The sequence below is a fragment of the Gigantopelta aegis genome, chromosome 3 (genome assembly GCF_016097555.1).
Source record: "Gigantopelta aegis isolate Gae_Host chromosome 3, Gae_host_genome, whole genome shotgun sequence".
NCBI classification, from domain to species: domain Eukaryota; kingdom Metazoa; phylum Mollusca; class Gastropoda; order Neomphalida; family Peltospiridae; genus Gigantopelta; species Gigantopelta aegis.
In genome coordinates this window covers 49,807,027-49,820,717 of record NC_054701.1, presented here as the reverse complement: position 1 = coordinate 49,820,717, position 13,691 = coordinate 49,807,027, and the positions used below count along the sequence as shown (strand labels likewise).

Sequence of the window (13,691 nt, the reverse complement as noted above, 5' to 3'; positions counted from 1 at the left end):
TGAACATATTCATAAGTATTTTTTATTTTAGATACAACTGTTAGTTATTATTTATTTAATTGTTTTGTTTTTTTATGCATGACTGGTATTTCAAAGGCTACTGTATTGTCCTGCCTGTAAAAAAAAGAAAAGAAGATACATTGAACTGTTCTGTCTGTGTTGGCGTGTATGTGTTTCAAACACTCCCGGCCATGTGTTAGGCACCCACGTGAAATAGCTACTGATTACATATGTACTGTAGTGCAACATTAGCTCCTTTTTTTGACTACATTTACAGACAAATTGTTTCCTTTTTTAATGTCACAGCCATGAACTGATTAAGTCCTGACAACTGTTACCAGCAGACGTGTAGGAACAATAACAGTATTAGAAGTGAGGGGGCACCAGCTATTTAGGGGATGTGGGAATTAACAATACGTTTCATTAAAATTGTTGTATGTGTCACTACATGTATATGTCATATAAAACAACAGCTATTTGGTTTTCAATTGTTATTTGAAACAAAACACCTGAACGAGCATGAATTCGATATATCATAATTACCAATCCTCTTTCATATAGTGAAATGAAATAAAATGAATACACACTTGTTTAATGAAAGCCCATTTATGCACTGGTTATTAAGTATCAAATGTCGTAATCTGAGCAAATAGTGTAGAACGCGTAAGACATACTGCCATCTCCATATTTTAAACAAATTAAATTTTAAAAATTAAAATAATATTTTTTTTTCTCTTCAAAACTATTTTTCATTCTGTTGTCATTAATACAAAGTAGCAATTTAATTATGTATATCCAAAAACAATAATTATTGTAGTGTTCAAGTTACAACAAACTTAACAGGGTTTTTGTTTTTTTGCCAGTGAAAAGTGAAAAGCAAATGAAATGTTTGTTTTTTAATCTGTTGCAGTTTCACACTCTTGTAGTTCCCATAAACTGTGCTCCAAGAGTCGAAACTGACATCGTAAAATCTTCAAACATGTCCAATAAAATAAACAATGTGGAACGAGGCACCTTTATTTATGTGTTTTCTTCCACAGACAAACACCACACTTGAATGACCTGGCTATTTCATATAGTTTTCATTTATTGATCTGACTGCAAAATCAGATTTTGAAAAAACGCACAAGCCACCTAAAACAACCAATAAAAGCATGACAATTGTGGACACTAGTGGAATGGAGGTTAACCCAGCTGAAATAGACGTCTGAAATAGTATTGGCTTCAATTTCGGCTCCTCCACAGTTACACTTCCAGTAGCGTATCTCTCTTGTATTGGCAGAGCCAAGTCACTGTTTAAATACCAATACTGCTATAAAGGCTGAGATTTAGACAAGTGTGGCATGTAGAACACAAACCCTCCCGCCCCGGAATCGACAACTGGCGATGTCAGAGGCTGAATCCGGGGTGGGCGTGCCTGAACCCTTGTGGATAGGGGCACGTAAATATAGTTGCCCGTTGCCCGTTGTAGAACACAGATACAAATTACGGGAATAGCCAAATTTATGAAGATTGTTTCTCTTCAACACAGGTTTTTCAGCACTGTAAATGTATGTAGTTAAACACATTTAAGACAGAAATAGGCTTTGTAAATTTGTCCCCAAGTGTTTAAAACTACTGTGAAGTGTAGAGTAAAAACTGAGACATGCAAGTCATGTGTTGGTTAATACAGTAGGCACACAAATATACGTGGCACACAAATGTAAGCACTATTTAATTCTTCTGTGACATACAGTAAAGGCAATACCAGCAGTGTTTTTTTTAGCTTTCAAATTTGACTTGAAACAAATAAAATTAAGTAGTATTAGTTCCAAACATAAAAAATAAACTAGAAATACTGAATGATTAAAAATAATGATAGAATTATCAATATATTACTTATATATAATTATATGAATAACTAGACATTGAATTTTGTTCTTAACAGTTCAAAAGAAAAACCCCCAACATTTTTTGTTTGTTTGATAAATGGTACCTATTTCACAACCTATAAATACCTGGAAGATACAATTGTGGTGACACATGTCTGATATTAATATGACTCATAACTGGCAACAGTTACTGGGTTTTAAGACATAAATGTCATATAATATATTTCAGAGGGATGTCACATATTATTTATATGACTTCATATTATTCAGAGGGATGTTACATATTGCTATATTACAAATAATGCACATTCCAAAAAATACAACATAAAAGGTAAAAAATTACTAACATTTTCTGTGCTTTTAAAAAAGTTTTTATTATACAAACAAATTTTAAAATTGTAGAATTTTTTGTTTTAATATAAATTATATTTAAATATATGTCTGTGTATTTTAAAACAAGTATCTCTGTGTATTTTGATGACAAAAAAGTTCACCTTGGTTACCACTTAGCGCCTCATACAACTATCCATTGAATCCAATAACCAGGCTTAGTTCGCCAATGAGCACAGGATGGAAAGCTTTCTGTTTTATCTCCCAACACCGATAATTTTCTTCTTTTAACTTTCAGAAGGCAGAGCTGCAAGTGAACCAATGCTAATAAGAAGTGAAACCAACGAGTGCCGTATATTTCCTATGCATGTGTAATCCATGACCAGGAGCTGGTAATCACAGAGCTTGGCATCGATCAATACCACGCAGAGAAATCACGGGTACTGGCAATTCACAAACTTTTTTCTTCTGTGTGAACACGAGGACAGGTTCTCGGAAAGTTAGTCGTCAGAAAGGTGACGAGACAGCAATCAGCTTATGAAGAAATATATACAACTGGATCGTAATTCATGTAACCAATGGACTCCAGTATGGCTCCAGGTGAAGTTTATTGTGAAATATATCTCCAGAGTTGTGTTGGCTCAATCATATAAGTACTGCTGGCATAGTAGAATTTTATGCTAAACATCGGCTACACTAAACTGCTAATTACAGATACTATTGTATTCTGATGCTGAGGATTAATTGAGATCTAAGCACGACTGGTTTCTTTGAATAATTAATAACCAATGAATGAAATGGTGATGTTGTGATTATGGAAATGAGTACAGAAAAAGTTGATTTCGTTAAGTTAAGTTTGAAAAGATAAAATTTAGAAGTGCCTCTGTTACAAAGTGGTCTTAAAGGGGCTGCACAGTCTACCTCCTAGCATGCATGAGCCGAGTGCCTTAGCTTGTCTTCACAATGCTCAGAACGGTCAGCTGATTTGAGACAGTCCGTCTGTCCACAGTTACTGCCGGCTGCTTCCACGGGAAACTTATTCTGAATTTCTTTTTGCTAACACTGGCAGTGAACACCAACTCGTGACAAAGTGTGAAGTACTTGCTAACTACTTTACGGATTACTAAGTTTTAAATTCTTGCAAGCCTGCTGCGAAAATTAAACAAGAACGCCCCCAGGCAAGGATTATCTGTAGAATCAGAAAGTGAACAAATTGATGGTGGTCTGTTTACTAGTGTTCTAGATATCACTTTAGAATATTACCAGGTGTGTAACCAGTGTTTTAAAATCAACTCTGTGTTTATACTGTTTTAAATCCGGCTGTGTGTTTATACTCTGATACGGCATGAACAACAGCATGAACAACACAACGGTGTGCAATTTAATGGTTCATAGGATCATCTGATTCGTGCTGTCGTATGACTGGCTGGTAACAAGGAAGTTGACACTTCTGTTTACTCTGGTGCAAATAATTCACGGAAATACTGTTTTTGAAGAGCAAATTCACTTGGATCAATCAACAATGTCGGAAAGCTTGATGCGGTACCAACAAGCCGCTTCCATTATGGAAAATAACCATTCGACTAATTTTGTGATAGAAATGACATCAGTGTTTGAATCGACTACCACAAGTCCTCCTACTGGAATTGAAGAGTTTGGGATTATATACGGCAAGATACACGGTCATCTCAGTATTTTTGTGTGCATTTTTGGAATAATCTCCAATGTGCTGAACATTATTGTACTGACACGCAAACACATGCTGTCACCCACCAACTTCATCCTGACGGCCCTGGCCATCGCGGACATGCTCACCATGACCACCTACCCAATAATGGCCATCTACATCAACATCCTCACAGGGCCCGACTGCATCAACAAGCACCACCCGCGGGAGTGGATGTACTTCATTCTCTTCCACAACCTGTTCATCGTGACGTGCCACAACATCGCCATGTGGCTCACTGTGTCGCTGGCCGTATTCCGCTACATCTTCGTCTGCATGCCGACGCGGGCGATGACGCTGTGCACGTCCGACCGGGCCAAGCTCACTGTGGCCATTGTGGTGGTGGGCACCATCATCATATGCACACCCAACTACGTCATGTACCAGGTGGTGGACTACAACGCCAACACTAACCTGACGTACTGCTACATCATCGCTGACAGCAACTTTGCGCTCGACCACCCGCAGTATACGCAGTTTACCAAGTGGCTGTACGGTGTGGTGATCAAGATCCTGCCGTGCATCCTGCTCACCTTCCTCAGCGCGCTGCTCATCTCAGCCATGCAGCAGGCACGGCGCAGGCGAGTCCGCCTCCTCAGCTCGTCCAACCGTGCCTCGGGCCATGACCACCAGAGCAGCGAGCACAACCGCACCACCATGATGCTGGTGATGGTCGTCCTCTTCTTTGTGATCACCGAACTTCCTCAGGGCATCGTGGCACTCATCGGCGGCATCAGCGACCACTTCTGGAACAACGTGTACGTGCACCTTGGCGACTTCATGGATATACTCGTTCTCGTGAACAGCGCCGTCAACTTCATACTCTACTGCATCATGAGCCAGCAGTTCCGCAGTGCGTTCCGCAACCTGTTCGTGGGCAAGAACATGCCCTCGCTCATGAAGAAGAACACCAAGGAGAACGGTACACCCACCTATAGTGTAGTCAAAACGGAGGTCACTCAGCTATAAAATCAATCATATTTAGCTCTTGGTTTTAATTTTAGTTTTATTTATTCGGTCCTTCAAGTTTGCCAATTGTAAAAAAAAAAAAATTAAAAATCATGTATGGTATACAAGAAGAATCCCCCAAAGGCTGTGATTTAGGAAAGTTGCTTAGTGGAAGGTTAAGGCAATCAGTATTTTTAGATTAGTAAATCATGTATACAAGAAAACATTTTCCAAGGCTATATGGTTTGTGAAAAGATCAGCAATCAGTATTTTAGGATAGAAAATGTTATTTAAACCATTTCAAAATCTGAAATGATGCTGGTGGAATTACAAGATAAACACCATAACTCTTTTTAAAGTTTGTGATCATACTTACATTACACATACATATACGTATTTATGGGTGTTACAAATGAGTGATAAAATATATATATATATATTCTGTGATTTTAGAATATTGTTATACAATCATTATAAGAAATGATTTAATGGAGAAAAGGTAACACATGAGGAGTTCAGGCACAAAACCCAGTAAGTCCATCTGACTTCGTTTGTTTTAAAATGGAGATTTTTACCTGATGGTAATTTTAATTCTCACTAATTCCACTTTTTGTGTCATGAAATGGTTATGGAGCAATGAACAAAAAATATGAATGTAGAAAATGAACCTTTATTCAAAAACTTGGTAATTACCAAAATGTGATGATTTTTCTGCAAAACCAAGTAAGTCCACCTTCGGTTTGTTTGCAAAACTCAGTAAGTCCATTTCTGGAGACCAATCTTATGGAAATGTTGCAGAATCAAAGAACAGACAATTAGAAACATCTTAAAAGTGAAGGTTGAATTAAACATTTAAAAAAGAAGAACTTTACTTGTCCATGGATATACCAAAGTTTGGCAGTTGCTAGCCTTCACAAAGCATTAAAACTGACACTTATTTAAAACGACTGTGCCATACCAGTGTAATAACAATGACAGTAAGATACTCACTCTAGAATTATAATTATGGAAAGATGACTGGAAAATAATGCCAGTTGGGTCACAACATACTCCATCCCCCATTGGAGTTCATCAAAAGATTACACGAAAGTTCAGTCAGTCTTCCCGCCCCCTCCCCCAATTTAAACACACACCCATCGATTTATTGAAATTGGGCTAGTAAGTGTAATTTTACACAATATTGAACAAACTGGCACACCACATAATTCCTGGTCACACGTGTGCATATTACATGAGGAATCAAACCTTTACCACTGTAGCGAGCTGTTTTGGCTATAGAACAGGCCGAACGTCGTGGCCGACGTCGTTTACGCTTTCCTGTTGGTGATAACATCACAGGTTCGTCAACTACATCATAAGTTTCCATAACTAGCGTGGATAAATTACCCAAAATCCGGAGGAATTGTACGAATTCAGCGCACAAAAATGCTTATCATGGGCGCGGCCATCTTATGCATCATGTGATCTGATGCGCACATGTGATTGGCGGTCTACAAACTATGTGGTTCTGCAGACAAACTCAGATGGCGTTTACGAGGTTCTGCAAAGAAATCGTATTCTAGCTTGGATTTAGAATGGGACTAACGGGCTTTTGAAGCAAAATGTATTTGCTCATCGAGTACTAGGGACTGAGAAGGTTTGTCTCCACCGGTTATCTCAATTTTCATGGATGTGGCGTTTACGAGGTTTTGCGCCTGAACTCCTCACATGTTAGTGAATAATTTGAATAACTGAAAACAAAGAACCCCAAAGTGAAAAATATTTCATAACAAGAGACATAGAAAGTATCCAGGAATGGCTATTATGGTACTATTTATATCACGACAACCTGTTTCAAAATTATCTAATAAGTAAAATTGAGATGGAAATATTTAAATATACATTTAAGAATAATATGTTAAAGAAATTTAACTATTTATTCCAACTACAACTTATTTATGGTGCTTTTGCTTGCAGAGTTAAACTGTAAATCATAGGTAGCAAATAGTTTTAATTCCAGGGTTCAGAGAACAGTTTGGCTTTAATGTCTAGTTCATCACCATGGATCAGCCAATCAGATGTATTTAAATAAATATCAAACATATGTGGCACACTGCCGTTTGATACGATAAATCACAGTGTTTTATGAAATGGATGTGTAAGACATGAACTTGATAATAAATGCTAACTTGTTCATATACACTTATTCTGACTTGTCTGTGCTATTCTTAAACTGTTCTGCGTACTTTGAGTTTAAAAGGGACGGGACGTAGCCCAGTAGTAAAGCGCTCGCTCGATGCATGATCAGTCTGGGATCGATCTCCGTCGGTGGACCCATTGGGCTATTTCTCGTTCCAGCCAGTGCACCATGACTGGTATATCAAAGGCTATGGTATGTACTACCCTGTCTGGGATGGTGCATATAAAAGATCCCTTGCTGCTAATTGAAAAGAATAGCCCATGAAGTGGCGACAGCGGGTTTCCTCTTTCAATATCTGTGTGGTCCTTAACCATATGTCTGACGCCATATAACCGTAAATAAAATGTGTCGAGTGCATCGTTAAATATAACATTTCTTTCTTTCTTTCTTTGAGTTTAAAAACACACAGTACATGTAACTAAGCCACAATACTGTCCATAAAGAGGAAGCTGAAACTGTCATTAGTTTGTTTCCCCAGGGAATCTGTCAGAGAATGTGGAATGGAATGAGGACTGAACCCTATGATGAATGTACATGAACGGATCTAATATCATATCCAAGATATATTTGGCTCTGAATGAACAAATTAATGTAAGTAAAGCAGAACAGTGCTGTATTATGACAACTTATGCTGGTTTAATCCTTGAATTAGACCTAAATACATCCGTCACAGGGTTAGACTATCATTCTATCTATTCTGTAACAGCTTAGGCTCCCTGAGGGAAGAAACTAATGACGTCTTTAGCACTGTGAGGTACACAGTGGTCATAACGTGTGGTAAAAACCTTACTTTCTGGTAAAAACCGTATGTTCATTCTGTACCAATGAGATGACTGGCTACAATTATCTACAGCACATGGCATTACTGTCAACACACACAAGGCTGAAGCTGTCTTTCATCAAATACAAATTAAAAGTCAATTTTCACAAATATACTTCAAAATTAAACTGCCTAACAAGCTAATTTGAAAAGGAAATAAATGCAATTCTTTGAAGAGCCTTCAATTTGTTATATTTGGTTAATTAAATGGAAGGAAGGAAGGAAAATTGGTTTATTTAAACACACACTCAACACATTTTATTTACGGGTGTATGGTTGTATGGTTAAGTACCACACATATTGAGGGAGGAAACCCACTGTCGCCACTTCATAGGCTACTCTTTTCGAGGTGGCAGCAAGGGATCTTTTATATGCACAATCCCATAGACAGGATAGCACATACCATGGCCTTTGAGGTACCAGAAATGGTGTTTTGGGTCCATCTTAAACTCTGATACTATAAAACTGGTTTTGACGTGAAACAGTTTTTAGTTGCAGCCCTTATTCGAATTGGTAGCTCTATAATTTCTTAAAGATTTGTTTTTTTTTAAATATTAAAAATTAATATCACCAATTTTCTTATTTATTACTTATTACTTATTATTATTATTATATATTTATTAATATCACAGACACAAAATAAAAATAGAATCAATGATGTTAATCAGTTATGTCACGGCGAGAGTGAAAAGATGTTGGGGGTGTTGCAGAACAGGAAATGGTAAACATAATTAGTCAAATGTTTCATTATGTGATTCTTGAACTATTTCTTTTCAAGAAGTCACACTTGCAAATGTACTTCATACAGATTAACTTTGCAATCAAAGCTGACATTACTGTAAAGCAAATATTTTTTACTTGTAAGTAATTTTCAAGATTTTGATTTTACCATGGAATTATGCAAATAATTACTACAGGTAGCTTTATCTCTAAAAAAAACCCTTGTTAAAACAAATTTATAAATGTAGATATTTTTTTCATCTGTGAAAATTACAAACTGCAATATGACTATTTTAAGAAATCACAACTGTACACTCCATATAATATTTTTTATTCTTTCTCGCCCATTGGATTATTTGTAATGATGTTTCATCCATCACTGAATTCCTGTCGGAGATGAAGTAACAAATAATTAATTGTCAAATATTGTGTAGGTCAACCTAAAACTACAGTTCAGAGTATAGGAAAGCAAACAACACCATTGGTGCCACTCACGTCATGAGGGCCAACATATGAAAGGCAGATTTTAGACACTGACAAATTTGTGGCTGGAAAACTCTAGTAGACCTAAGTGAAGTTCGGTAGCCAAAACACCCAGGATTACCACAAAGGTCATGTCCTGGGGCATTATGGTAATTTAATGTGATATTTCATGATGATATCATATATGTGATGAAAATTGCTTTAATGACATCTGATTGACTGCTCCATAGTGGTGACCTACATGTACATGTTGAATCCAAACCAACCACTTAAGTTAACACTACTGATACCATGCAATTGCTACCGATGGCACACATGTTAACTATGGAAGTTCAAGTGTTACAATGACCTTTGATTGGATTTTTTTTTTATTAATTTGTAATTTAAACCTGGTTTTTGAGGATAAGTAAGAAACAGAATACTACATTCATGTCTGTTAAGATATCATTTACTTTACAACTTGTTGAAAAACATATTTAACTTGTTTCTGCTCATTGCAAGATAATTTCAATTATTTCTTTAAATTGCTATAATACCTGTATTTGATGAAACGATACATGTATCTAATTTCACAAGTAGTACTTGTCAGCAAAATATTTCATATTTGAACTCTCTACTCCACAATCCTTATAACATCTGGACAGTGTTCCATTTTAAAGAGAAAACACCATGTTGTCTAACCTTATTCAGAAGGCAAATTACAATTCTAAACGTGTGCTATTTAAGCAAACGATATAATAGAGATTACAGATTTTGTGTTAACTTCTTAGTGTCTTGTACGACTTACTTCACTACTGTATAAACTACAGGTCCATGATTCGAATATCACTGACCTCACAACTGTATTATTCACTCTGTGAGTGAGAAGGTGAATAATGAGTGAGTAGTGAAAGTATATAGTGAGTGAACAAGACTGCAATGTTTTTGTACTGGCTACTTGAAGGCCTATAGTTTATCCCAAAGTGCCATACTGTAAATAAAACACATGTTAAACAAAGGTTGGTTGTCTAATAGTTGTTTAAGGATGCACAACAGTATTTGTGTTGTGACAATTACAACACATGAAAATAGTGACATGTTTTAAGAGTTGTTAACAGATGATACAAATTGAATACGCCAATGCCTTGAATAATGGAAGACGCTTGCCTTTCAGTTAATATTTACTGCTATTGTTTGTTTTTTGTTTTTGTTTTAAATGATGTACATTTATGTAGAATGTGTAATAAAGCTACCATCTCTAGATTTGTGATTATTGTACTTTGAGCTTTGTGTATTAATTTGGCCAAGGCTTGAATTCAATCTTTAATTCTCATAAACACATTACAAAATAATACAATTCTCAACTATGTTTCATACATTTTGAAGAGTGTACATTATTGTGATTATTTATAGAAATGGATGTGGTTAAAACATAGAAATAATGGCTTCTTTGTGGCAATGAAATAGTTAAATAATTTCTTTAGCACTATCTCATGAAAAGACACTGCTATATGCAATTTAAAAATGAATTCTAAAGCAATACATCACAATCACAATTTCAAAAAGAAAATAATTTCTTTGGAAAGTCTTAAATTATAAATAGAAAATTATCCACATAAGTAACATCACAATCATGTTTTAATGCAATGCCACAATCATGTTTCAATGCCCCAATCATGTTTCAATGCTGCAATTGTTTCAATGCTGCAATTGTTTCAATGCCACAGTCATGTTTCAATGCCGCAATCATGTTTCAATGTCACAATCATGTTTCAATGCTGCAGTCATGTTTTGAAGGCTATCGATTATGACATCATAGATGCATTCAAATTCATTACATATCTCAATATGATCTTATTGTCTCCTTAGAATCATATATGTGATAACAATGTCTACAACTTCTTTACTGGTAAGCAACAGAACCAAAAACATACATAATTAAAGCTTATTGTACCGGTATATATCCTGGTAATATGTTAGTCATTAAAAAACAACAACTGGAGACAGTAGCTTTAAGTCAAAAGTGTGATACTTGTTATATGGCTGTGCTACTAGCAAATTATTAAGTTTATATTATATATATATATATATAAATATAAATATAAATATAAATATAAATATATATTATGTTTTGTTCTATGTTGTTTGAGATTTACAGACTATTGTTCCATGTATAAAGTTTTTGACAAACTGTTTTGCTCAGGGTAGCGATACATGGCGATGATCACTCTTACTACTTGGTGATGCTTGGAAATGGACAATACTTGAAACCTAGTTGATTTTCATTGTTAAAAGCAATCAACAAGACATACGTTTAGACATGTTTAAATGTCACAACCTGACAACATTAGTTGGGTTTAATAAATATGTAAATATAAAACCCATCAATTATATATTGGTAGTGTATATCAGACTTGTATAATGACACGTTTATTACCATACAAATTTAAGTTCTTGGTCATCAAAGTAAACACAATGTTTAGGGACAACTTGGTGGGGTTGCGTTCTCTTTTTTTTTCAATTAGTTTTTTTAAATGTTGAAAAACTGAAATATACAGTAGGTTTTCATACAAGAATAAAATTGAGGTTTCATGCATCACATATAGATCTAAAGGGTATACATGCAGTGTGTATCATAGCATTAATTTATGGATGTTACCTGTAAATATGTTATTCTGATGCACGTATGTTAATAAAAAAAATTAAATAACCTCAGGTATTTCTTTTATGCTTTTAAATATTATTTGTTTAGCAAATCTGAAAACATCAGTATGCTAAATGAACTGATACTCCAGTTTTGGATGACAAATTGTGTGTGTATATATATATATATATGTATATTTATATATCAAAGGCTGGTTCATAAAAGGATGTGTTATATGTGCAATCCTGTCTTTGGGAAAGTACAGATAAAAGATCTCTTGCTGCTACTTCACAACACCAATAGCCTTATGCAAGAGCAACCTGTTCTCTCATAAGAAGCCATATTAACATCATCTCTGGTCATATATTGTACAAACATCTCTGAGCCGAGTCCAGGCAGGACAGCAGGAACATAAGCATGAGAATAAACTAAAATTATATCATCACCGTCATCATCAAAATGAGCCTGTGAGACATCAGCAAAATTTGAAAACTTGAGTCTTCCATCAGACTGCTGTTGTTGCAGACTAAATTATAGAGGCAGCACGGCATATTAAATACAGCAGCCGTAGAGCGAGATGAGCACAATGACTGGAGTTATGATATCCCCACTTTGAGCCTTTCATAATATATAATGATACTGCACAGCCAGTGATGATTGGCGGCTCAAAGCCAAGTGCATCCAGTGATTCTGGCCACAGACAATAGGAGCAATAAATGGGAACCATTATCACAATGGAACAGTGATTGTGTGGCCGTGTCTCTGCCTTCATTAATTGCATCAGCTCATATCCAACACGGGCCAATATCCCTTGTAGAACCATTATTGTAACATGGCAACACTGATGGCGATATGGCCGTGTGTTTATGCATCTCCTGTGGAACCACAGGATAATGGCAACAGTCTTGAGGCTGTGAATTAGCAGAAAGAAAAGGTATGTTTTTAACAAAATGAAGCACTGTTTTTTTAAAAACAAAACAAAACAGTAGCTGCTAGATGTGAAATCTGCTAATAAAGTTAGAAGAGACAAATGGCTGCTACACAAGATACAAGTATTCCTTTTCGTTAGCAACAAGAGGTCTTTTATATGCAGTTTTGGCAATGTTTTAGAATACTGCTTGTTTTGGATATTACAGAATATAACAGGAAGTTTCTCTATTTAGTTATCTTGGTTCTGTATGAATACTGTCATGCTGATTTTAGCAGCGACCAACACAACAGTACATTGTACAATGATACTAGTACAATAAACATGAATTCACTGCCCAGAGAAAACAACACTTTATAACGTTAAGTTCCATTAAATATCTCGCCAATAGCTGGCATGTCAGAATTCAGTGGTCTGCGGAAGTTTGAGGCACTGCAAACTTGAGTGAGATGCTAATTGGTATACAATCCTAATTACTAGTTATGATGAAATAGCTGAACTGGAGAAGAGCCAGTGAGTCAGGTTGACCCAAGTGTAATGAAAAATAGATTTCTTTGAACAATCTTATAGATGGTAAAACACCTGATGGTGTCAATGTTCCAAGCAAAATGTCCGTCTCGGTATTCCCTGAACAATGTGAAAAGTTTACACCCGATAATGGCCAATAAACACCATTCCTTACTGTAATCATGATATATTTCATTCATTTCATTTCTATTTATTTTTATGTTCCTGTCCAATTATGTTTAATGAACTGTCTTGGGAACACTTCTCCGCTAGCTGGCCTGTCTGTCTGTCTGAGAAAGAGGTTAATGGTTAGAGCTAGGAGAAAACTCTGTCATGGCTGCATGGCTCCCCACTGGGCTGTGTCCTCCCTGATACAATTAATATGATGCTTTATCAACTATGGTTCAAGAATGCTGTCTGGGGCACACAACTTGGCTACCTGGGCTGTCTGTATATATAAATATACATAGGGTGTAACAGACCTCACTGTCTAAGGGGAGTTATTACTCTGGCTCACCATCACTCCTGTGAGACTACTTCAAGAAGAGCAATTTTC

The 13,691-nt window shown here is 36.0% G+C and overlaps 2 protein-coding genes across 2 annotated transcripts in view; one reads left to right on the top strand and one right to left on the bottom strand.

Annotated features, from left to right (window-relative positions):
* LOC121368172 (protein MON2 homolog) overlaps window positions 1-13,691 on the bottom strand; it is a 488,300-nt gene that overhangs the window by 254,404 nt on the left and 220,205 nt on the right. The window lies entirely within an intron of this gene.
* On the top strand, window positions 3,754-5,074 carry LOC121368174 (G-protein coupled receptor dmsr-1-like). The gene has a single exon (XM_041492796.1). It carries the CDS (start codon window positions 3,766-3,768, stop codon window positions 4,894-4,896), a length of 1,131 nt encoding a protein of 376 aa, XP_041348730.1. The 5' UTR covers window positions 3,754-3,765; the 3' UTR covers window positions 4,897-5,074.

Coding starts and splice junctions, on each gene's coding strand:
- LOC121368174 (XM_041492796.1), top strand. CDS start 3,766: ATGGAAAATAACCATTCGACTAATTTTGTGATAGAAATGACATCAGTG.